This window comes from Leucopleurus acutus (assembly GCF_964270905.1).
Source record: "Leucopleurus acutus genome assembly, chromosome: 16".
NCBI classification, from domain to species: Eukaryota; Metazoa; Chordata; class Mammalia; order Artiodactyla; family Delphinidae; genus Leucopleurus; species Leucopleurus acutus.
The window spans coordinates 20335645-20361101 of NC_139158.1; the positions used below are offsets into that span (position 1 = coordinate 20335645).

At 40.5% G+C, this 25457-nt stretch overlaps 1 protein-coding gene across 5 annotated transcripts; it reads left to right on the forward strand.

Annotated features, from left to right (window-relative positions):
* The first annotated feature begins 122 nt into the window (after positions 1-122).
* PALB2 (partner and localizer of BRCA2) lies at positions 123-24353 on the forward strand. 5 transcript variants are annotated; one of them, XM_082858124.1, is made up of 13 exons: positions 123-293; positions 2296-2355; positions 2493-2595; positions 4975-6444; positions 8350-9173; positions 9534-9605; positions 11326-11487; positions 12621-12706; positions 13188-13349; positions 14766-14882; positions 18858-18945; positions 21352-21500; positions 23885-24353. In XM_082858124.1, exons 1-13 carry the CDS (start codon positions 219-221, stop codon positions 24093-24095), a joined length of 3579 nt encoding a protein of 1192 aa, XP_082714250.1. In that variant the 5' UTR covers positions 123-218; the 3' UTR covers positions 24096-24353. The 5 variants fall into 5 exon arrangements, with proteins under 5 accessions (XP_082714250.1, XP_082714253.1, XP_082714251.1 ...); XM_082858127.1 differs by having other exon boundaries at positions 124-293; positions 8497-9173; XM_082858125.1 differs by lacking the exon at positions 123-293 and having other exon boundaries at positions 1007-2355; positions 4975-6462; positions 8497-9173.
* The last annotated feature ends 1104 nt before the right edge of the window (positions 24354-25457 follow it).

Consider the following 25457-nt stretch of genomic DNA (forward strand, 5'->3'; position numbering starts at 1 on the left):
CCGCTAGCTGGCCTCGCTCCACTGCTCTGCGGTCTCTGGCTGCGCGTGCGCAGGCCGAGTGGCGGATGTAACAGGAAGGGGTGATTGGTGCACCCAGCCCGCGTGGGCCGGCTGACCGTGGGCTGAGTGGATCCCGGGCACCCCGTACCTTCCCCGGGAGCCTCGGGGCCTAGGGCCAGCCGGGCTCTTCGTATCCGCAGGCCCGGGGCCAGCGACAGATGCTCTTTTTGTTGGCCGCCGGCCAGATGGAAGAGCCTCCTGGGAAGCCCCTCAGCTGTGAGGAGAAGGAAAAGGTGCCGGGGATGCGGGAAGGGTTGACTCAGAACTTTGACCCCCTTTCCCAGGATTTGAGGCCTGTCTTTGTTTCCTCCACTATCAGAGGGCGGCAGTGACCTCTCACCCACTTCCCTGGACTGAGGGGGCACAGGAAGTGAAAGTGTGGGAGAGCCCTGTGCTCCCGTGGTGGCGTTTGAAGAACGAAGTTTCTTTACAGCAGAAATGCAAAAGTACAAAGTGTAAAACTGTAGATAAAGCTAAAGTTCGCTTTGACACCCTCCCCAGCCCACCTTGCACACTCTCAATCTTGGCTTCTCCCACCCCACCCCCTTAAGTAAATCTCTTAAGAATCTGGATTTCAGACCTTTTTGTGCACCTGTGTGTGTGTGCGCGCGCGCGTGCGCGTGTTGAACGGGCGGTGGGGGTGTGGAGGGGTGCAGTTGTGTTCTTTAACCACCAAAAAGTAATACGTTTTTTTGGAAAGGTGAATGTTCGTAAATGGTATGATCCAGATGGTTCTGCAGCTTCCGTTTTCCTTCTCCGTGTTTAACATCCACATTAGTCCACGTTTACCTACCTTATTATTTATTTATTTTTTTGCAGTACGCGGGCCTCTCACTGCTGTGGCCTCTCCCGTTGCGGAGCACAGGCTCCGGACGCGCAGGCTCAGCGGCCATGGCTCACGGGCCCAGCCGCCCCGCGGCATGTGGGATCCTCCCAGACTGGGGCACGAACCCGCGTTCCCTGAATCGGCAGGCGGACTCTCAACCACTGCGCCACCAGGAAAGCCCACCTACCTTATTTTTAAAAGTTTTTTATAGTATCCTGCAGCGTGGAAGTGCCGCCTTTTCTTTACATATTACTCTGTCGAGAGCCTTTTAGGTTGTTCGCAGCTTTTCTTTCTGCGACAGTGCTGCTCTGAATATCCTTACACATGACACCTTGTACGTGGGCCGGCGAATGTTAACTCGAATGCATCTTGGGCTGGCTCTTCCAAGCATCGTGCTGAAACTCTTCATTCACAATAACTCATCAGTCCTCTTATCCCATTCTGCCTTGCAGTGGGGGTGACAGAGGTCATTTACAAGTCACCAAGCTAATTCCCAGACGTTGATAAGAATGGTGATAAGTAGGAAGCTGTGAGAAGCAGTCTAGGTGTGAACCATGCAGTTTATGAATTGTGTCATCTTGGACAAATGGCTTTCCCTATGATCTTCCCAAAGCTAGCTCTTTCCTCCTTCAGGTCTGGGCTCAAATGGTAGTCCTCAGAAATGCCTTCCTCACCACTGTCTCTAAAGTAGTCCATTCTTCTGTAGCCCAGACACTCTCACATCACCCTGTTTGTCTAGGTATTGATGACCATGTGAAATCATCTCACCTGTTTATTTGTTTCCTTGTTTATTATCTGTACCCCTCACTATGTGTAAGCTGCCTGGGAGCAGGGGTCTTGACCACTCTGTATACCTAACCCCTGGAACTGTAACTGACACACGGTAGGTATCAGTTATTGTTCTAGGTGCTGGAGATACCTGGACCAATGACTGATTCATTAGTCGAATGACTGTCTGAGGATGACAGCCCCTGCTACCTTCAAGGATCTCACAGTGAGATGGGAGGAAACAGAAGCAAACAGACAATATGTGTAATAAGTACTGTGATAAAGCAAGCGCAGAGGAGAGATGGAATGCCTAACTTGGATTTGGAGAAGGACCTAGACGTTTACCCCAGGGAAATAAAAATCTAAGCTGAGTCTTGAGAAATCAGTAGGAATTAGCAAAGTGAGTTGGGGAGGAAATGCTCCAGGTGATAGGAACAACTTATGCAGAGATGCTGAGATGTTATAGAGCTTGATGTTCTGTGAGAACTGAAAGTAGAATGAGTCAGTGCCGCTTCCTCCACTGCCTCTAGATGAGGGGCCAGCTGGGCGCCGCATGCTTGTGTCTGATAGGCACTGCATCCCTTCTCTCTGATGCCTCCTTTCCACCTGCTCAGTTTTGTTTGGTGTTTTTCTTCTTCCAGTTGAAGGAAAAATTAGCATTCTTGAAAAGGGAATACAGCAAGACACTGGCCCGCCTTCAGGTAAGTGAATCTTATTCTCTCAAATTGGTATTGTGGTACAAAGAATATAAAAACAGCTCTTCGTTTAATAAAGCTTTTAACCAAAATTTATTTCTTTTTTGTAAAATTGTTTCGTGAGCTGCTTTTGTTTTCTCTAGCGTGCCCAGAGAGCTGAGAAGTTTAAGAATTCCATTAAGAGAACAGTAGAAGGACAAGATTCCTCGCTCCAGCAGGAAGTTTCAACGCAGCTAACCGACACAGGTAAAGCGAGCCCATTCACTTATACTTGCTGCTTTATTATTTATTTCCCAGGTAAACTTGGCTGTGGTTCTTTTTCTCACAGTCAGAAGATAAGCAGTAGCAGTAGAGTCTTCAAAGTGTACAATTCAGTGGTTCTTTGTATATTCAAAAAATTATATAATCTAGTCACTATCTAATTACAGAACATTTTCACTGCCCTAAAAGAAACCCTGTGCCCATCCTACCGTTAACCCCTGGGCAACTATTAACCTACTTTTTGTCCCTGTGGGTTTTCCTATCCTGGACATTGCGTATAAATGGAACCATACAATATGTGGCCTTTTGTGACTATCTTTCACTTAGCATAAAGTTTTCAGCTGTCATCCATCCATCTATACATTCATCTAAGCATGTATCAGTACTTCATTCCTTTTTGCAGCTGAATAATATTCCATTATATAGATGTACCATAATTTGTATATCCATTTGTCAGTTAATAGACATTTGGGTTGTTGCTACTTTTTGGCTATTATGAATTTTGGCCATTATGCTGCTATGAACATTCATGTACAAGTGTTTATGTGGACATATATTTTCAGTTCCTTCAGGTATGTACCTAGGCGTGGAATTTCTAGGTCATACGATAATTCTATGTTTAACTTTTTTGAGGAGCTGCCAAACTGTTTTCTACAGTGGCTGTACCATTTTATTCCCACTGCAATGCACAAGGGTTCCAGTCTCTCCACATCCTTGCTTATACTTGTAATTTTCTATTTTTAAGATTATAACCATTCTGGTAGATATGAAGTGGTATCTAATTGTGGTTTTGATTTGCATTTCCTAGTACTAATGATGTTGAACATCTTTTTGCGTGCTTGTTGACCATTTGTATATCTTCTTCAGAGAAATATCTCTTCAAGTCCTTGCCGATATTTTAATTAGGCATTTGTCTTTTTATTGGTGAGTTGTAAGGGTTCTTCATGTATTCTAGCTATTAGACCCTTATCAGATACATGATTTGTAAATATTTTCTCCCATTCTGTGAGCAGTAAACTGTATTTCAGTTGGATTGCGTATTTAGTTGCTCTTTTTCTCTCTTAACTTTTAGCAATTATATTTATTGCTTAAATATTGGAAAGATGACTTTTTTTTTTTTTTTTGCGGTACGCGGGCCTCTTGCTGCTGTGGCCTCTCCCGTTGTGGAGCACAGGCTCTGGACACGCAGGCTCAGCGGCCATGGCCCACGGGCCCAGCTGCTCCACGGCATGAACCCATGTCCCCTGCATCGGCAGGTGGACTCTCAACCACTGCACCACCAGGGAAGCCCGGAAAGATGATTTTTTTTAAATTATATATGCACAAAGAAAAAAGTCTGGCTGGGAACATTTTAATAAAAAACAATAATCATTTCTTATGTTAGAAGTCAGGTAATTTATAATCATAAAATTGGAAGCTAATGAAGTAGAAAAGTGGTATGAGGGGCTTCTCTGGTGGTCTAGTGGTTAAGACTCCTCGCTTCCAATGCAGGGAGCATGGGTTCAATCCCCGGTCAGGGAACTGAGATACCAGATGCCGTGCAGTGCGGCAAAAAGAAAAGAAAAGTGATATGAAAATTACTTTAGCCAAAAAAAGACATGGGGCTTCCCTGGTGGTCCCTTGTAGGGACTCCCCTGGCGGTCCAGTGGTTAAGACACCACGCTTCCACTGCAGCAGGTACAGGTTTGATCACTGGTCAGGGAACTAGGATCCTGCGTGCTGCACGGCCCAAGAAAAAGAAAAAAGGAATAATACTGTATTGTATACTTGAAATTTGCTAAGAAAGCTGACCTTAAGTGTTCTCATGACACACAAAAAATTGTAACTATATGAAATGATGGATATGTTAGCTTGATTGTAGCAACATTTCACAATATATACATATACCAAACATCACATTAAATATGTACAATATTTATTTGTCAGTTGTACTTCAATGAAGCTGGAAGACAAAACTAAGAGAAAAGGTGATTGCAATAAATCTTTTCGGGCTTCCCTGGTGGCGCGGTGGTTGAGAGTCTGCCTGCCGATGCAGGGGACATGGGTTCGTGCCCCGGTGCGGGAAGATCCCACATGCCACGGAGCAGCTGGGCCCGTGAGCCATGGCCGCTGAGCCTGCGCGTCCGGAGCCTGTGCTCCTCAATGGGAGAGGCCACAACAGTGAGAGGCCCGCGTACCGCAGAAAGAAAAACAAAAAACAAACAAAAAAAACCTTGAACTTTGATCTGTCTGAACGAAATAGCATTGACTCTCTTTTAAATAAATGTTTTGTAGTATTTATATGTAATATTTAAAAATAAATATGGGGTAGTTTTAATGTCATTTTAAAAGGAAAATATTAACTATATAATTTTTTCTCCTCAGAACCTAAAAATAAAGTATCTCCTTGTGACACGTTGCAAATCAACACCCACGTCGATAAAGAAACTGGAGAAAAGACACCTATCACACTTGACCTTGAGCCTGAGTCCTTTAGCCCTGGACGAATCCCAGCAGAAGGATCACACATACAAAGATCAGATGATATTCAAGAACATTTTCCGTTCGGGGTCAGTGGCCCTGATGGTAAGAAAAGGCAGAGTAAGCTGCTAGGGAGAAGAAAGAAACAGGAGAGAACATTTATTTCACAGGAGAGAGAGTCTTTCTTTGATATTGATTCGCTCATACTCTCTGGAAAAAGACTAAAGGAACAGGAAGAAATCAATAGAGAAAATCCTAAGACACCTGTAACTGAGATAAGAACTTACCCGTCAAGTCCTAAATCTGACATTCCCGATTCTCCAGCACCAGTTACAGGAACTAATGTAGGGAGTGTATTAATTCTGCCAAACGCCAAACTGCAGAGAGATGTTGATGCACTCTTAAGAGGAAATAATTTCCCCAGCGTGACTACTCTTCCTTTGCATGTTCCATCAGTCAGGAGCAGTGGTCAGCACCTCGAGCATGAGCCTCCTAAAAGTAACTGTGAACTTACTACTCACAGTTTAGAAAACATTAGCCCTGCTTCGCCTGTAAACTTAGAGACACAAAACAAAAAAATGACTGTCTTTACAGATAACCCAGAGGTAAACAAAAGTATAAGTGCAAGTGACCAGCTGCCTAGAAGTCCTAACTTGGAGGCAGGTAATTCATGTTCTATAAATGAACTCACCTACGATAACTTAGTGGCAAATGAAAACCAAAACTTAAAAGTACAAAATCACACAGAGATGTCTTTTAAATCTCCCAATAATGCTCTTGGTGGTAGAAATGAAAGTCGTCTGGAAAAAGAAGTTCTAAGTCAGTCTAAGAGTCTTAGCCTAGAAGTAATTTCTCCTGTTTCTACAGAAAATCAAACACATTCTTGCACAGTGCTTGAAGGCCTTCTATTTCCTGCAGAATATTATGTTAGAACAACACGACGCATGTCAGATTGCCAGAGGAAAGTAGCCCTGGAGGCTGTAATACAAAGTCATTTGGATGTCAGAAAAAAGGGCTTTAAAAATAAAAATAAGGAATCTGCTAAAAAGTTAAACGTTTCCAATGAAGAAACTAACCAAAGTGAAATTAAGATGTCGGACACGTACGCAGAACAACCAAGTTCAAAAAGTCCTCAGAAACTTCTCTCGTTAACTGAAGTCAACTCTCCCGCTGGCCCCACTAAAAATGACTTTTCTGGGAAGGCGGTTACCCAGCCATCTGGTAGAAAACGCGAAGGAAGAAGAAAGTCAGTATGCACCCGTCTGTTAGATCACCATGAACTACTTTTGCCAACTTCTGGCACATCAGGTGTTCATAGGTCCAAGGAAGAAGTTGCCTTGCACAGAGATCAGAATGAAAAAGCAATTATTCATGGTAAGAAGAGAGGTAAAGGTAAATTGAGTTGTGGTTGATGGTGGTGGTAGCTAGCACTATGTACCTGGCACTTTCTAAATGTTGTACATACACTCACTGAATCATCACACCAACTGTACATGAGGTAGAATCTATTTTTATCTTCACTTTACAGATGAGGAAACTAAGGCAAGGAGATCAAAGTACTCTGTCTTTAAAATGACAGAGTCAGAATTCAACCCTAGCTGGATGGTGCCAGAGTTCACAAATATGGGTGAAAAAGTTGACACTTAGAAGGAAAATATATTGGATATTTACCTAAAATTAGTGTTTATTCAGGTACCATACAATCTTTTATCCATGGGGAGAAGTAACTAATATAGGAAATGTTTTTGAAATAAAATCAAATCTGAGTCAGAGTAAGAGTCCCCTGACAAACTCTTAGGGATGATTGTCTAGCAAAATGAAGTTGTTCTGAGCCACTTTTGGGGGTAAAATATCTAATACAGTCTCTCTGAGGTTTGTAGGACACAGATTTTGAAGGATATCAAGTGACATGTTATAATTTAAACTTCTTTATTCATTTACTCAGGAGTTATATCTGATAAGCTGAGCACAAAATCTAGATCATTCACTCCAGTTCTGTGTGAGAGCTCAGCAACTTTCTGTAAAGGGCCAGATACGGAGTATAGTCTTTGTGCTCCATCACAGCTACATGAGTATCGTGTGCAAGTAACAATAGACAATATGTAAATGTGGTCATCTCAATAAAATTTTATTTACACAGCAGGCAGCCAGCTGCTCTATACCACTGGACACAGGCTTTGGTCTATGAGCTACGATTCATTAATTAATTTAAAAATAATAATCATGACTTTCTTATCATCATATTTTAGGCCAACAAGAAAACAAAGGAATGGGAATATAGGGCAATCTAATAATAAACTTGAAATGTTCTTTTGTATACTTTGAAATAATCTGCTGTGATTTCAGTAACCTGCAGGTACATTAAAAAATTTTTTTTTCTTGTGGTGACCTTCACATAACATAAAGTTAATAACCTTTTTAAATTAAGTGAACAGTTAAGTGATGTTTAGTACATTCTCAGTGTTGTGTCACCATGACCGCTATCTAGTTCCAAAACACTTTCATCACCCCAAAGGGAAACCCCATACCCATTAAGCAGTGTCTTCCCATTTCCTCTCGTCAGTCCTGGCAACCACCAATCTGTATTCTATCTCTGTGGACTTACTTATTTGGGGGTATCTCATATTAATGAAATTATACAATATGTGACGTTTTGTGTCTGGCCGCTTTTACTTAGCTGGTTTTTGAGATATACCCACATTGTAGCTTGTATCAGTTTATGGCTGGATAATATTCAATTGTATACATGAACCACAGCTTTCTTATCTGTTTATTAGATGTTGGATGCAGCTACACTTTGAGTGATACAGAATTCCTGTCGCTTTAAGTCTAGTAAATTACTCTTTGTTTGAAAAGGGGACTTAAGTTTTCCTCAGTGAGAAGGGCCAGCATTTTGTAGACTGTACTCTGGTAGCCTGTTGGAATCATAGTTCTGGATCAGAAAGGACTTTAGAGATTCTTAGTCCAGTTCCCCTAGGAGGGACAAAGAAAATGAAGTGAATTGACTTGCCCAAGGTAACACAGGGAATCAGTGGCAGAGCTGGGACTCCACCCCCATCTCCCTTCTAGCTAGTGCTGTCAGCACCACATTGATTTTGCTCCTACAGGAGGAGCTGCTAGTTAACCACTAACCTATGGCTGATTTTTGAACTGTTCGCTGAGATTTCAGAGTCATGGGTGGGAAAAGTGATGAACTCTGCACTATATTGGAGTTTAGAATCTCACTCTTCGTTGGGAATTAATGTCTCTTGTTGGGTATTCTGTTGCTTTCTGTTTTAGAGAAGGAAGGTCATTGTCAAAAAGAGGACTCCCTTTCTTACAGTAATTACGTGTATTTATCTTTGGATGATGATGCTTTCAGTTCTCCAGTTCATAAGAGTGAAACGCTAAATTTAAAGCATCTGTCGCCTTTTCTCAAAATCACAGACTTCCAGCTACCTGATGAAGACTTTGGGCCTCTTAAGCTTGAAAAACTGAAGTCTTGCTCAGAAAAGCTGATGGAGCCTTTTGGATCAAAAATATATGGAGAGGGACATCTTAAAGGGGGAAATTGTGTTGCTGTGGAGCAACTGACCCCTAAACAAATCACTATAGAGAAGGAGGATGGGAAAGAGGAACTGATCATCCTGCCAGGAAAGGCACATCCTAAAATGCCAAACCAAAAAAGCCAGCTGCAGGAGAAGGGGCTTTCTTCATCCATTTTACTTTTCACTCCTGTAAATACTGTTGCATCTGATGATAATGACAGACCGACAGCAGAGCTATGCTCACCCGCTTTCCCCGTCTTAGGCTCTACTCCAGCTTTTGGCTCCCAAGCCCATGGAGAAAAGGTGTCTGCAGAGGTTGTTGGACAAGCTTGCTCTACACCCCAGCTTTCTCACTTAAAAGCCGCAGTCAGCCTTGCTAGTGACCATAAACAATTTTGGAGCAGCCCACCAAAATTCGATAGCAGCCTGCATGTGGCAGGAAGGGAAGGACAGCCTTCCCGTGACTGTGACTCTGGTCCGCAAGCAACAGCTCTACCCATCGAGTCATCAACCTACAAAGAAAATCAACTCCGTGGAAACACGTGCCAGGAATTACGGAAACATTCCACTGAACAGGTACAGACTGCTTCCTTTGTGAAATTTTCTCCGAAGAAATGAAGTATCTTAGTGAATATGGACAGTGTGACCACCTTACACATCAGTTCCTCAGTGTTTGAGAATGTTTTAACATGTTTCTGTGATATGGCTTCACTATAAACATTAAGTTCATTCTGGGGAAATTAGGATTAATTAAAAAATATATATTTTTAAATATAAGGGATCCTGTTCTCTTTGTTATCAACGAAGCTGTTGCATTTGGAACTTTGCCGCTGTTACCATAGAAAATAAAACATAGGAAATAGTTTGATGAGTGAGTGATGCAGGCTGATATCATACATAAAGTATAAATTAATTATGTGACTTTTGTTTCCACAGACTGAAATAGCAGACGTTCCTCCTTGTGATAGCTTAAACCCAGGCACCCTACAATTGGTTTCAAAGTTAAAGGTCGGAAGACTGTTAACTTATAATATGTCTTGTGTCTTACATGTGAAAAATGTGATGAATTGATAGGAAAATGCGGAAGAATTTGATCATTAGAAAAACTTGATAGAATAGATTCAGAAAAACAGATTTAAATTCTTTGTTTTCCACAATATTTACCTGTGAATATATTTTGAGATCTTCTGAAGAAGTTTATATGTCAAGCTATTGCCAAGAACAACTTAACTCTCTGTATCTAAATTTTAAATCAGGTATTTTGACGGGGGGGGGGGTCATTCATGACTCTCCTACCCAAATGATATAGTATTTCTAGAAGAATCACTTGTGGTGATTTGTAAGAAAATGGGTAGCAGTTCTAGGTTATGACATAATGAATGGTTAATTTTCATATGCTATGTGTTATATATGGTTCTGAGAAATATGAATTATAGTATTCTGTTAATGATATTTTGGTAAATCCAGAGAAGTGGATTAGACCCTGTCCTGGTTAACTTTTTATACTTGAAGTAGGATGGTGTAGAGCAACGTTTTTCAATCTCAGTACTGTTGACATTTGGGGCTGGATAATTCTTTCTTGTAGGGGACTGGCCTGTGCATTGTATGGTATTTAGCAACAGCCCTGGTATCTACCAGTAACACCCCCTTCCCAGTACTGATGACCAACAGTGTCTCCAGATATTGCTAACTGTCCCCCAGGGGAGGGTTGCAAAATTGCCTCTAGTTTGAGAACAACTGGTGTAGAAGAAAGAGCTTTAAATCCACATAAACTATTTCTCCGGATCACTGGCTGTGTGACGTGGGACAAATCATTTAGCCTCTGAGCCCCAGATTCCTTTTCTATAAAAAACACATAATGATACCTATGTTGTTTCAAAGCTATTCATGAATCAGTTTTAATAACTTAGTTTCTTAAAGGAATCAACCATTTCATTCGTATTTTCAAATTTGTAGGTAAAAAGTTATTTATTATTCTTATAGCTTTTTGGTCTGTGTATATGCAGTTAAGCCTCTCTCTTCTCACTCCCCATTTCTATATAAAAGTATTTTTTTCTATATCAGACTTAAGAGGTTTGTCCATCCTATAGGTCTTCAAAAAAAACTGGGTTTTGGTTGTGTTGATTGTTAATTGAGTTCTTTGATTTCCTATTTCATTTTTTTTCTGTTTTTATCCTTAGTAAGTCCTTCCTTCTGTTTATCATTGTGCTTATTTCATTGTTCTTTTACTAACTTCTTGAGTTGCTTGCTTACTTTATAAATACCTTTATAATTATAGGTTTTTGTGGGTTTTTTTGTTTCGGGGGGTTGGGGCATACTGCTTTGGCCACCAGATTCTGCATGTTCGTTTAGAAATAATATGTTCTTTCAGTTTTATTCCCTCTTCAACCCATGGGTGCTTCATCAGAATGTTTCATTTCCAAAGGTTCTTATGGAGCTAATTAATGTTCCAGTTAGTTCTTATGGTCTATTTTTTTGTGGTTAAATCTGAATCTTTTCCAGTCTGGAGCTACATGTTTTTAAATCTATCATTGTAAGTGTGTATGGACAACTGTTGTAGTTACGTAAGACCCACAAAACTCTTTCTTTTGACCTGCATAAAATTTTAATTACATTTAGTTGGTATTTCATCTAATCCTTGTAATCCATTACTTTTCATACTTATTCTTTTTATTAAGCAGCCCCCAAGGATCCCTTTAACATAACTGTTGTTGCCATTCTGTGTTAGAATCCTTCAGGTTCCTGTTCTGTGGATGTGAGTGCCATGTGGTGGGAAATAGCTGGTTTCAAAGAGCGGTGTATCATAACTGCTTGCGAATACGTAGTTTCTCTTTGGAAACCTCTGGATACTTGGCAGTGGGAAAAAATTTATTCCTGGCACTTCGCAGAGGTAAGTCAGAATATTATAGCTGAAAGAGATCTTTCCAATCATTTGCATGGTAATATAGATGTGCAGCTTACCAAAAATATGGGATCTATGACTATGCAAGACAGAGCAGAGAGATGCGGTTTTTCCCCAGCATTTTATTATGAAAATATTCAAGCATACAGAAAAGTGGTGCAGGGGGCACCCATATACCCAGCATCTAGTCTCTACAATTAACACTGTGCTTTATTTGCTTTATCATATATTTATCCAGAGATGCATTTTTATGCTAGATCTGCTGGAGGAGCTTGGAATTTCATATCTATTCTGACTTCTAAACTTGCTGATACCTCTGTTCCTTACCTCTCACCAAAATGTTATTTCTGCTTTTTTTTCTGTATATACTTTCTTCTGTCCTTGTCTACCTTTGTAGACATATCTTACATGGTTGCAATCGTAGTGTGCCTAAAATTTTTAAGCCTGCCTTTTCTTACCATATAAACATGTTTCCTGGTTTCTACATATTCTTCATACTTAATTATTTGTTTATTTTGAATTTTATTTTTCCAGCTTTATTGAGGTATAGTTGACAAATAAAATTGTAATATATTTAAAGTGTACATTTGTGATGTACACATGTGATGACTTGATATACATACACACTGTGAAAGGATTCCTATAATCAAGTTAATCGACACATCTATCACCTCACAGTTTCCTTTTTTTTCTTGGTGAGAATGCTTAAGATTTACTGCTGTCTTGGCAGATTTCATCCTTGTTCTCCAGTATAGCCCCGGCTTCTAGCACTGCTTTGCAGAGTGTTGCTCAATAAATATTCATTCAGTGAATAAACTTACTTTAAATGGCTACAGATTGTTCCATTCATCCACATGCCAGAATTTATTTAATTATTCTCCCATTGCTAGAGCATAGATTGTGTTAAATAAATGCCACAGTAAACACTATTATGCACATAGCTTATTTGGATTTAAGCTTATAAAAAGAGGGTGTTTGCTGAACGTTTTCACATTTGTTCAGATGTTGGAAACTATCCTGGTATAATGACACTAGAAAGGAATGTGACAAATTTTGGAAAATTTAGATTAATTAAAGATGAAACAACCAAATATAATTTTTGACTGTTTTGTTTTATTTAGGTCCCAGTATTACAGATAGTTCTAGTGCCTGATGTTTGTAATCTTGTGTGTGTGGCTTTGGGAAATTTGGAAATCAGAGAAATCAGGTATGTAATTCTCAAGGAGTATTCTTTTCTTTCCCTTGATCTTTCTCAGCTTGTTTTTTTTTTTTTTTTTTTTTTTTCCGGTATGCGGGCCTCTCACTGTTGTGGCCTCTCCCGTTGCGGAGCACAGGCTCCAGACGCGCAGGCCCAGCGGCCATGGCTCACGGGCCTAGCCGCTCCGCGGCATGTGGGATCTTCCCAGACCGGGGCACGAACCCGTGTCCCCTGCATCGGCAGGCGGACTCTCAACCACTGCGCCACCAGGGAAGCCCCTCAGCTTGTTTGGAGCACAAGTTATAACCTAGTCTTGAGTCTTGAAAGAATCTAAATTTAGTCTAAAGAGAGATTTGTTAAAAAACAAACAAACAAACAAAACTATAAATGACATCCCTAACTGAAGTTTCCTTTTAAGGTTTGAACCTAGTTCTTTAATATTAAAGACTTACTCCTGACTTCTCTGCATTTTTCCTTATATTTGGTTTAGGGCACTACTTTGTTCTCCTGATGGTAAAAGTGAAAAGCAAGTGCTCCTGAGTTCTGGAAATATAAAAGCTGTGCTTGGCCTGACAAAGAGGAGGCTAGTCAGTAGCAGTGGGACCCTTTGTGATCAACAAGTAGAAATCATGACGTTTGCAGAAGATGGAGGGTAAGAAAAGCATTGGTTGATTTTAACTATTAGATCAAGAATGATTTTATCACGGGGTTTCAGAGAAAGTTGAATCAGTAGCATCTTGTTTTCTCTGCTATATGTGTAGTATAGCAGGTTCTGCCTCAATACTGGGCTATAACATAGCAGCAGTTCAGAGGGATGGAGCCAGACATGGCAGGGAAGAAGGCAGTGGAGCAGAGAGGCTCAGCAAGTGTAGTTTGTTCTTCAGTCTCCCTTGACATCTCTGTGTATCCTTTAAGTATTACAAATACCTCAAGATCCTATACCCTTTTCTGGTTTCACAAACTCAGTTTCCATTGCTTCAGGTACCATCTGGATGCTGGCTACTTGCAAACGTATATTTCTAACTCTGAGCTCTTTCTCAGCCTCTAGACCTGCATGCCTATTTATTAGACATCTCGTGGTTACCTCAAATTCAACATGCTAAAAATGGAACTCATAGCATCCTCTATGTCTGTTATACACTCGTTACACTTTATTGTGATTTTTAAAAAATTTATTTATTTATTTTTAGCTGTGTTGGGTCTTTGTTGCTGTGCGTGGGCTTTCTCTAGTGGTAGCGAGCGGGGGCTACCCTTTGTTGCGGTGCACGGGCTTCTCATTGCGGTGGCTTCTCTTGTTGCAGAGCATGGGATCTAGGTGCACGGGCTTCAGTAGTTGTGGCTCACAGGCTCAGTAGTTGTGGCTCGCGGGCTCTAGAGCGCAGGCTCAGTAGTTGTGGCACACGGGTTTAGTTGCTCCGAGGCATGTGGGATCTTCCGGACCAGGGCTCGAACCCGTATCCCCTTCATTGGCAGGCAGATTCTTAACCACTGCGCCACCAGGGAAGCCCTATTGTAATTATTTATTTGTCTTTCCTAATAACGGGGGGCGTGGACCTTGTTTGTCTTATTTAATCCATGACCTGTTGCAGTAAAATAAGCAAGAGATAAATAATTGTTTGCTTAAATTAGGAAAGCATTAGTGGAGATGGGGAGAAACAGATGGATTTGAGAGAGATGAGATGATAAAGTCATTAGGACTTGGTGATTGAGTAAATAGAGAGGAAGGACACAAGGATAAAGTCCATGTTTCTGGGCTGCTCACTTGGGTGGGTGGTGGAACGGTTAGTTGAGATAGCAATGCAGAAAGAAACACAAGGTTTAAAGAGAGAGCTGGTGAGTTTAATTTTGGATATGATGAATTTGAGGTGCTTGCAATATATCCAGGTAGGTAATATGAAAGTAATAAATGTTCATTGTAGAAAGTTTAGAATACATGTGTTTTCTGGCTGAAATTTTTTTTCTGGCATTAGGTTAGTGTTTATTATGCATAGTTCAATAATATGTAGAAGGGCTGCTTAGAAACTGCTTTGGTAGAAAGTGCTGATTTTTAATACTGTTTTTAATGCAGAAGCAAAGAAAAACAGTTTTTGATGCACCCTGAAGAGACTATACTAACTTTTGCTGAGGTTCAAGGGATGCAGGAAGCTCTGCTTGGTACCACTGTAATGAACAACATTGTTATTTGGTAAGCTTTCCCTCGAGGGCCTCAGTTTCCTCATCTGTAATATAAGGATTTACCTCTAATTTCACAGGGTTATTAAGATTAAATAAGAGACTCTGTAAATATGATTGTGTTTTTGTTTGTTTACTATCAAATGCTATATACTTGTCTTAACAAGATTAATTCAGACAGTCCAAGCAGACAATTTTAAAATAAATGAAATTTTTTTTTGTTGACAAAAATCTACTGCTGGGAGTTCCCTGGTGGCCTAGTGATTAGGATTTGGCGCTTTCACTGCAGAGACCCGGGTTTGATCCCTGGTCAGGGAACTATCCCACGTGCCTTGCCACACGGCCAAAATACAAAAAAAAAAAAAAAAAAAATATTGCTTCCAGTTAATGGCTGAGTAGCTTTCTCAGACTAATTCTCCTACTTAAAATACCTATGAACTCTGCACAAAATATAAAAATCAACTATCTGAAAGCACTAGAGAGCAAGAAAAAAAGAAATATGCTGGAGGAAGTTCAATACTTAGAAGAAGGAAATGTCACTGGGCGAATCTCCTGTTCAGCGGGCAGGCCCCAGTCTGCACACTCAGTTATTAAGAGCCTGATAGAAAATGTTCTGTACTGCTGGCTTAAAGGACTGAAGGATAGAGATCAAGGTAACTACAGCAGCTAGAAAGCGAGGAAGAAAAGTCCCAAAAAGTAGAGAACCAGAGAAGGAGCCCTAAACTCTGGCTATATTCTCTACCTAAATATCTGGCTGACCTTTAAACTGCATGTATGTAGGACAGACTTGAAGCAGCCCAGGTAAAGCAAAAAGAACTGAACCGGGTTTTCGGCATTTGGAATTTGAGTTTAGCCAATTTCACTGTTTACTAGGGGGAAAAAAATCAGTATTTTTCAGAGGAACCTAACAGAATGCAGAGTTTATGTGATGTGTCATTCATAATGTCTAGAATACTATCCAGAATTACTAGATGTATAAAACATGATTTCAAGATTCAAATTAACACATTTGTGGTAGGGAAACTGAAGTCGAAGAGTCCCCAGCCACCTCTCTTTCCTGACCGTGGAAGAGAACCACACCCGGCCACAGGCACTTGTAAGGTTAATTTGTAGTAGGAGAATAGGTTGATTTTTTTTTTTTTTCTCAGAAGGCTTCTCCATTAACTATTCCCTTGGGGCCAGAATGGGTCTTGGTGAAAGAAAGTTAAGATATTAGTGTCACTGCTACCTGCCTGTTCTGCATTTTCCAGTCCTAACCCTCTAGGAATAAACGAGGAAAGCGTGACCCCTGAGAGAAACTTTGTCCCCTCCCCACCAGGGAGCCTCTGGAATTTGACCATGACCTAATCTGCCAGAAGACTTTGTTTTCAGATGTCCTGCTGTCTTCAAGGAGCAGGTTTCCACTTTAGGCACTTTCCTCAGGGTTTCCACACATAGGTCTTGTTTGAGAACAGTGTTCTTAATAAAACTTGTTTTTTCTATTCTTTTTGCTCTTTCTGTAGTCTGGACTTTCATTGTTTGGCTCCTATACTATTTATATAATCTAGTAATTGGTCTCCTTGCCATCAATCAATATTCAACCTCCAGATCATTTTTTTTGTTGTTGTTGTTTTTTTGCGGTACGCGGGCCTCTCACTGTTGTGGCCTCTCCCGTTGCGGAGCACAGGCTCTGGACACGCAGGCTCAGCAGCCATGGCTCACGGGCCCAACCGCTCCGCGGCATGTGGGATCTTCCCGGACCGGGGCACAAACCCGCGTCCCCTGCATCGGCAGGCGGACTCTCAACTACTGCCCCACCAGGGAAACCCCCAGATCATCTTTTATACTATTACTTTATAAATACTCATCCTCGCAGTCCTCCTACCTCCCGCCGCCAAAAATAAAACCTTCAATGGGGGCCCATTTTGCTTTTGCAGCTTTCATTTCCCTTATGCTTCACAAAAATTCCTCTCCACCTGTTCCCTATTCCTTCACTCCCTTTTTTCATTCCATCCTTCAGTTCCCCCTTTTAATAATAATGGCCTCTGGCATTTCATAGATAAGGGATCGCAATGGAATTTGAGGCTAGGAAGGGACCTCTATACTTAACCTGTAAGTATCAGTTTAAATTATAAGTTTAAGGTTGCCTTAAGTTCTGTTGTAGCACCTCAACCCTCATTGATGTTTTCCTCTCTGAGTTCATATTGCCCTTATTTTTAACTTAGCATATACTGCCTTGTATTGTGAAAGTGCTTGAAGATAGGTACTGTATCTTATATCTATTCTCAGTGTCTGTCTTAGCTCCTTGCTTAGAGTAGTTACTCATAGATGTCTATCAAAATCTATCATTTACCTTTCGGGCTCTGTATAACTTTACATTTACATATAGTAGTTGTTCACCTTCCCTATTGACCTGATACGTTAGATGTCTAAAGTGATTCATGTTATAATCAAGGTTCAGTGGTCCTTTTTGAAACTATTGCTGAAGGTCTAAATATTTAATCTTGATCAAGCTATATTAACAGAGCACCCATCTTTCAATTATTTACTAGGTATTTGAGTCTCTACTTATGTACCATTCTCTGTGAGAGATGCAGATATGAATCAGATATGAATTTTGGTCCCAAGCCCCCTAAAATCTAGTAAGGAAATAAGATTGCTTTGCAATTCAAAGTATATAATTCCTTTACAATTTACATAAGGTCAAAGTGATAGAGATTTAAACAAAGTGCTTTGGGATTTGGGGAAAACGCAGTTACTAAATACAGAACTTGTACTAACCTTTGTAAGGAATAAACCATTCTGGTGTTCTTTATATGAGGAAAACCTTGCATAAGTACATGAGAATTTAGTTTTCTTCAGTTTTTATACATAGTACCTGGTGCATAGAAACTTCAGAAGTATTTATTGAATGAATATATTATACCCTATTACAGTATATATTAAATAAAAAATGAGGCCTATGGATAGTACTATAGGGAATTGGAGGAGAGGAGATTTCTGTGGACTGGTGCAGACCGGGAGGAGTGATGGAATCTAAATTGAGCTCATACAGCTGGGAGGGGATGGGACATAATCTAGGCCTTAAGGAATAGATGCGCATTGTCAATAACAGGGATGAGAATTAGTCAGTAATGGGGAGCGCGTTGGGAGGGATAGCTTGAACAAGGATATAGAGCCAGGAATATGCACAATATTTTGTCCAGACAATGAGAAGCTTTCAAGTAAGGGGACAGTGAGTAATATAGTGTTGCAGCGCTGGATTCACGAGGGTTATAAGTACCATGAAAAAGAATTCGGACTTTACCTTGTGGCTAATGGGGAGCCAATTGAAAGTTTCTCACCAGTAGAGTCACATGGTAGAACAGTTAATCAGTGTCACAAATCCTCAGTAAAGCTAAGGAGTGGTTCCAACAAACTTTATTTTTTTCTTCTTTGTATTCACCCTCTCCTGTCTTCCTTTTTCCATTTTTTATCCCATCTCAGTCCATTTTCTTTCCATCGTCTTGGACTAGCCACATTATCTTTTCTCTCCATTATCTTGGTCTAGCTCTAGTATAAACATATATTATAGAGACATAATTCTAAGTCTATTTTAGGTGTAGTCTCTCCCCTAACCAAATTTGGTTTCCTGACCATTGTCTTCCATGGAAAATATAGGCATAACAAGAAGAGTGATAAAATCCTAATAATAGAGCTATGCCATGTGCCTAACTTCAATACAAGTAAAATGAGATAATGGAAAACTTTTCTCATGGAATGTGAAAAGATTTATCCCTCGTGGCATAGCAGATTCGATCTAAAGCTAAACTATTAAATTACACTGTTGGCCAAGTTAAACTATAGTTTTATTTTTAGCTAAATTGTTGGCTAAACAAAACTAAGGTGCTATGTCTCTTAGTTTTTCCCTTGGTCACCTCCTAAAGGATTCTGTGATAAATAAGAGAACATTATGTCAGAACCAATTTGCTGGAAGACTATTACAACTTATTTATTTTTTGTGTCCAAGGAATTTAAAAACTGGGCAACTCCTGAAAAAGATGCACATTGGTGATTCCTACCAAGCTTCAGTCTGTCACAAAGCTTATTCTGAAATGGTAAGTAATGATCTGCTGGGACCACTTTGTGTGTTACTGTTGGCCTCACTGAGTGAGAGCAATAACTTAGTAAGTAGTAATTACCTGGCCCTTCCTGGTGCCTATTTTTTTTTTCAAAATTGGATAGCAGTGTTTGTTCTTTCTTAAAATTTATCAGTGAAAATAAGTGATGGCACAATATGACTGGGTAAAATTTCTGGCTGTATGACTTAAGGGCAAACCTTGATTTCCAGCTGTGAATTTGTACCTGGAAATAGTAGGCCTATTATCAGACCTGGCTCCCAACCACATTGCCATAAATGATTTATGATGTGAATGCATGCCCTTAGGAAGGATGATTAAGTGGTCCTAGACATGTTTTTCTCTGAGGCTTTAGGATTCTCATATAGAACTCAACACAGCTTCTTAGCCATTGCATTAATAGACTTGGCTTACAGTCCAGTGTTGACATCTGAACAGGGTGAAGGTAATTTGTCCAGGAGTCAGGGATAACTGCCTGAGTATCCACTGTTGATCCATGAGCAGAGGCAGAAGCAGCCAGCTCAGCGCTGTGTGGAGACTGACCGGCCCAGCCGCAGTGGCAGCTCTGTGAGCAGCAGCACCCAGAAGCTCTGAACACAAAGGATGCATCTTTCCCTAGTCTAGCAGCATCTGTGGAAATGAACTCAAAAGTTGTGTGATCTTAGGGACTTCCCTAGAGGCCCATTGGTTGAAACTCCATGCTTCCACTGCAGGGGGCATGAGTTCAATCCCTGGTCAGGGAACTAAGATCCTGTATGCCACAAAGAAAATGTGTGATCTTAGATAATCTATCACATTATCTTGGGGCTAACTTTTTTTTTTTTGCGGTACGCGGGCCTCTCACTGCTGTGGCCTCTCCTGTTGCGGAGCACAGGCTCTGGACACGCAGGCTTAGCGGCCATGGCTCACGGGCCCAGCCGCTCTGCGGCATGTGGGATCTTCCCGGACCAGGGAACGAACCTGTGTCCCCTGCATCGGCAGGCGGACTCTCAACCACTGCGCCACCAGGGAAGCCCAGGGGCTAACTTTTTTCATCTTAAAATAAGAGGGTTGAATTTATTTCTGGAATGCTTAAATATACCTACTAGGCATTTAAATAATTTTACATTTTTGTTATTACAACATTAATATCTATTTGATTTTAAAACATTTAACACAGAAATGTATAAGATAGGAAGTAAAATTTCTCCATGAAGCCAACCTCCAGAAATAATAGTTAATAGTTCAGTACAGAAATCAGCAAACGTTTTCTGTAAAGTGCCCAGATGGTAAATATTTGCAGCTTTGCAGGCCACATGGTCTCTGTTGCAGCTACTCTGCTCTGCCACTACAGCCCCAAGTCAGCAGAGGTAATACGTAAACAAATCATGTGGCTTTGTTCCAATAAAACTTTTTGGACAATAAAACTTTGAGACTTGGATTTCATATAATTTTCATATGGCACAAAACGTTCTTCCTCTTTTTTCCAACCATTTCAAAATGCAGAAATCATTCTTAGCTCATGAGCCATGCAAAGATAGGCATTGAGCCAGATTTGACCTGTAGGCCACGGTTTGCCAACCCCTAGTTAAGTGTATAGCATGCAACATTTTTTGACTCTTGGTTGTTTTTTAATTATAAAGGTAATTCATTCTCATTATAAGAATTCAGTCATTCTATTGATAGAAATGAATGTTATTAATCTTAAGATGGCCCTATAATTAATTTTCCCTATTTTACCCCCCAAAATAACTCCTTTCAACGTACAACATACATATATATGTGTATATACATGTATGTGTGACATATATTTTCACACACAATAATGTTATTATTAGAACATGTAATTTTAAAGCCAGGAGAGGTCTGTACCACATTCTCCCACAGAAACAACTATAGGTGATGGTGTCTTTTCTTGGTCGTTTTTACTCTATAAATAAACAGGCTATTGCAGACTGGCCTGAAAATGCAGCCACCACTTAAAAGGTTGTTTTTATGAGAAAATGTCTTCTGAAGTTTCAAAAACCAACTTACAGATGAACATTTCTAGTCTGAGGACTCCTTCCGTGTGTTTATATGCCCTTTTTTCTTATGCCAGCATTTTCCCAAACAGATGGCATGAGATGTTAGTAGGCTGTAAAGTGGAGGAAGCTGATAAGTCAGCTAGTCATGCCTGCAAAGACTGGCTGTAAAGTCATGGGGAGCCCTCTGCTGCAGAAGCCAGAAGTCCAGCTCAGTGATACCCTCAACAGTTCTGCCTGGAAAAGAGTGAGCCAGGGATTAAATCCTGGAAATTTAAGAGCCTGTTGACCGTTCCTGTAATTCTTTAGTTTTGTCTCTGCCAGTGCTTTTTTCCCCACATACTCTTGATGATTCACTTGGTTATTAATTTTTCTCCTAAATCAGGGGCTCCTGTTTGTTGTTCTGAGTCACCCTTGTGCCAAAGAGAGCAAGTTGTTGGGAAGCCCTGTGTTTCAGCTGATTGTGATTAACCCAAAGACGACCCTGAGTGTGGGCGTGATGCTCTACTGCCTTCCTCAAGGGCAGGCTGGAAGGCAAGTGTGTTATTGCCATTTAATGAGTATGACATTTTAAGAAGCATCTGTGCAAATACAGAAACCAGATATTTTTGTGTCACTGACATGAATGGAAACATGACATACTACAGATCATAGTAAAGAACGTTAACAAGTGGGATGGGGGGCTTCCCGGGTGGCGCAGTGGTTGAGAGTCCGCCTGCCGATGCAGGGGATACGGGTTCGTGCCCCAGTCCGGGAAGATCCCACATGCCGTGGAGCAGTTGGGCCTGTGAGCCATGGCCGCTGAGCCTGCGTGTCCGGAGCCTGTGCTCCGCAACGGGAGAGGCCACAACAGTGAGAGGCCCACGTACCGCAAAAAAAAAAAAAAAAAAAAAAAAAGAAGTGGGATGAAGTATGAAGTTTAGTAGATCTGAGTCAAACCTCAGATTCCCTACATCCTATGATCCCCACTCGTATGGCACTGGATAGGTATTTTATGTGTTTTCAAGCCCTGTTTTTTCCCATACCAAAAACATTTCAAATACAAAGTAATTAATATTCTCTACAAAAAACTTACTATAATTTATGTTCTTTTCATGAAACCTAAATTAAGGAAGTTTTAAATGTACAAAGACACCTTTACTTTGAAATCTTGACTGAATCTCCGTCATGGAGGCAGTTGATACTTATCTTTTGATAAATATTTATCTGTTGACTGATGAGAAGATCTATTTCCCAATGCCACAGTTACCGTCATCCCAACAGTTTTCTGAGCTATGTAAAGCTCTGAAGTAGTGCTGATATTAGGCGAACCGAGCAACATCTGAAGGTATCATTTATAAATACTGCCTTTATTAATGTTTGAAAATAGACCTGGTAAATCAGGATCACAAAGTTTAGCTTTAGTAACTCACAAGGGTAAGGAACCTTGATAGTTACAATGTATATTTCTATGTTTCTTTGGATCTTGTGCAAAGCTTGCAAGATCATGGCATGTTCTAAAAGTCTCTCTCCCTATGTACTTAGCCAGCTGTGGCATTTCTGCAAATGCTCTTAGGTCAACAAGAACCTCAGAACTCTCATCTGCAATATATGCTTGCATAATACTTGTTTTCTTGGATATAAAGAGAGAACCATAGTCATTGGCCTAGAAATTGAGGATACAGATAACTACCTGGTCAGACATTTCCTTTGTCACTTTTCAAACCCATTTGTTTAGTAAATCTTGAAAGCCTATTTGGTGCCAATCCTGTAGGAAGCACTACTATTTCTAATCTCATGGAAGTTAGAAGAGAAACCTAGTGAGCTCGAGTTTTTGAGCACAAGCCACTTGTTCTCCTTGCTTGGCCTTTGCAATAAACCTTTTTCTGTTCAAAAAAGAAACAACTAGTGACTACTCTTCAGGGCACACAATGCCATGAGGCTTGCACTTTTGGGGAGCACAAAGGATAGAAAGGCACCTTAATTGGCAGTGGAGGGTTGGGGAGAGACTGTCAAGGAAAACTTGATGGATTTTCAAAAGAAGGGCTAGGAATCAGCTATACAAAGTTGGATGCGAGCCAGAGATAAAATATATCATTCAGTTCACTCACAATGTTCACTGAGGGCTGACTGTGTACCAGGCTCTGTGCAAGGTGCTGGTGATATGGCAGTAAGGAATAATCATTAATTTTTATTAAGCACTTCCTGTGTGTTAGGTACTGTGCTAAGCTTTTTATATCAACTGTTTCATTAAACTTCACAACAATCCTATGAAGTAGGTACTCATATCATCATATCCCTGTTTTACTGATGAAGTGGAATGACTTGCCAGGGTTGCACATCTCTTACTTTGTTAGAATTCAAACCCCGGTAGCTGACTGCAGAGCCCTGTCTTAAAAAGACAACCAGATTTGTTTTATGATGTTTACATTTTTGTGGGACCAAACACGGAAATAGGAGAATCTCCCATAGTGAGGAGTGCTGTGAAGATAAACAGAGGTGCTGCGATAGAGAGGGAGCAGAGTGTATGTGTGTGTGCGCTCTCAGATCTCTGAGTAGGTATGACCTTTCTACGGAGGTGACAGGCCTGAATGATGACCAAAGCCCAGCCAGGCTAAGCTCTGGGGTTAGAGCTGCCAAGGAGAGGGAAGAGCAAGAGCGAAGACAATTAGGTGAGATGGAGCTCAGCTGGTTTGAGGAGTGGGAGGCAGGCCCCTGTGAGCTGGTGTGCAGGGGATACAGAGGTGCATCAGAGAGACAGTCAGGGTCTCTAGTGATTATAGCCAGCAGTCCTGGATTGCAAACACAGGCATTCCTATTTCCAGGTAATTTTGTTCTTCCTGAGAGCATGGTTTGGGCCTGTTTTTTTTCATGTTTTTTTCTGTTTGTCTGTTTTTTTGATATGTGGTCTGAATTGTCTTTTCTCTGCTTGCTGTTAGGTTCCTGGAAGGTGACGTGAAAGATCATTTTGCAGCAGCAGTATTAACTTCTGGAACCATTGCCATTTGGGATTTACTCCTAGGTCATTGCACTGCTCTCCTTCCACCTGTCTCTGACCAGAACTGGTCTTTTGTTAAATGGTCAGGTGCAGATTCTCATTTGCTGGCTGGACAAAAAGATGGAAATATATTTGTATACCGCTACTACTGAGTTAGGGTAAGGTTGAAACACCGTGTTCTGGATATTTTCGGCCTCTTCGTACTTTTTGGAGTTGTTACTATAAAGGAGACTATTTGAAAGTCATTTAAAATAATTACCTGTATTCATTCAGACAGACTTTTTACTCCGTTGGTAGGGGCCCTACTAATCTTGAATGTTCATTTATACTTATTTGGGAGAAACGGCTTTTAGGTTGATTTTTGTAATTCCTCACATTTGCACATTTGCTTTTAAAGGTGTATCTACATAAAGCTTCAAATGTTAATAAATATTTATTTTGATACATCCTGTTTGGCATATTTTTTCCTATCCTATAAAGATCATTTTCAGAAACAAGAACTAATTATTTTACAACTAGAATAGTCAATGATGCTTGCATAGTAAAAGTAAATTTCAGTTAACTCAGTATACTAATACGCAGTTACTTTTTATGCTACTTACAATACTTTATTTTCACATATCTGCCTACTGAAATGCTAATTTAGAAATGCTGCTGTGCTTTTTCATTCTCACGTGCACCCTTGATACCAGTGCCTGCATTTTCACAAGTCACTTGGAGTCAACAACACAGCTTTACCGAGTACATCATCTTCACCTTTGCCTAAGTGGTTTGAGAGACGGCAGTTTTTAAAGTCCTAATCTTGTGGTATCATTGGAAACTTCATCCCAATCTACAAGCATTTATTTGCTTAACTTTCTTGAGTATATTAAGAGTATGTATTCATGATCTATATAAGGTAACTATTTGCACCATTACTTCTCTTTTAAAGATACCTTTTTATGCTATTACTGTAGTGGGTTTCGCTAACTTCATTACTACCCTTTAACACATTTGAATAAAAGATTTAATTTTCTCTCCTATACTAATTCTTTTCTCACTGTCTCTAACCTCAAATGAGTTAATACTTTGCAAGCACATCATAGATAATAGATGGACTTTCACAAAGATTTAATTTACTCAGGAACCCTGGGAAACATGTTATCTTGATTTTAAGAGGTAAGAAAACTGAGTAGATCTAAGTTAGTAACAGTAGAACAAACACTGAGTACGTACTTGACATAGTAGGTGTGAAAATGATTGCCGTGAGGCCCCCACCCCTCAGAAGTGCACAGGTTAGTGATTTAATTTAAATACTGTGTTTTAAATTGAAAGGGTGTGTTCAGAGTTCAGCTGTGGAAGCTCAAATGGGCAAGCACAACACAGGGGGTTCAAGAAAAGCTTCATGAAGAATGACAACTTAGCTGAGTCTTGCAAGGTGAGGAGGTCAGAGCAGAAGCGAAGGATATTCCAGGCAGCAAGGACAGTGTGGTGTGAACTACAAACAACTCAGGTTACCAGATGATTATGCCATG

Coding starts and splice junctions, on each gene's coding strand:
- PALB2 (XM_082858123.1), top strand. CDS start 2,185: ATGAGGGGCCAGCTGGGCGCCGCATGCTTGTGTCTGATAGGCACTGCA. Junction 11,488..12,620: donor ATTCCTGGCACTTCGCAGAG/GTAAGTCAGAAT, acceptor TGTTTTATTTAG/GTCCCAGTATTACAGATAGT. Junction 12,707..13,187: donor TTGGAAATCAGAGAAATCAG/GTATGTAATTCT, acceptor TATTTGGTTTAG/GGCACTACTTTGTTCTCCTG.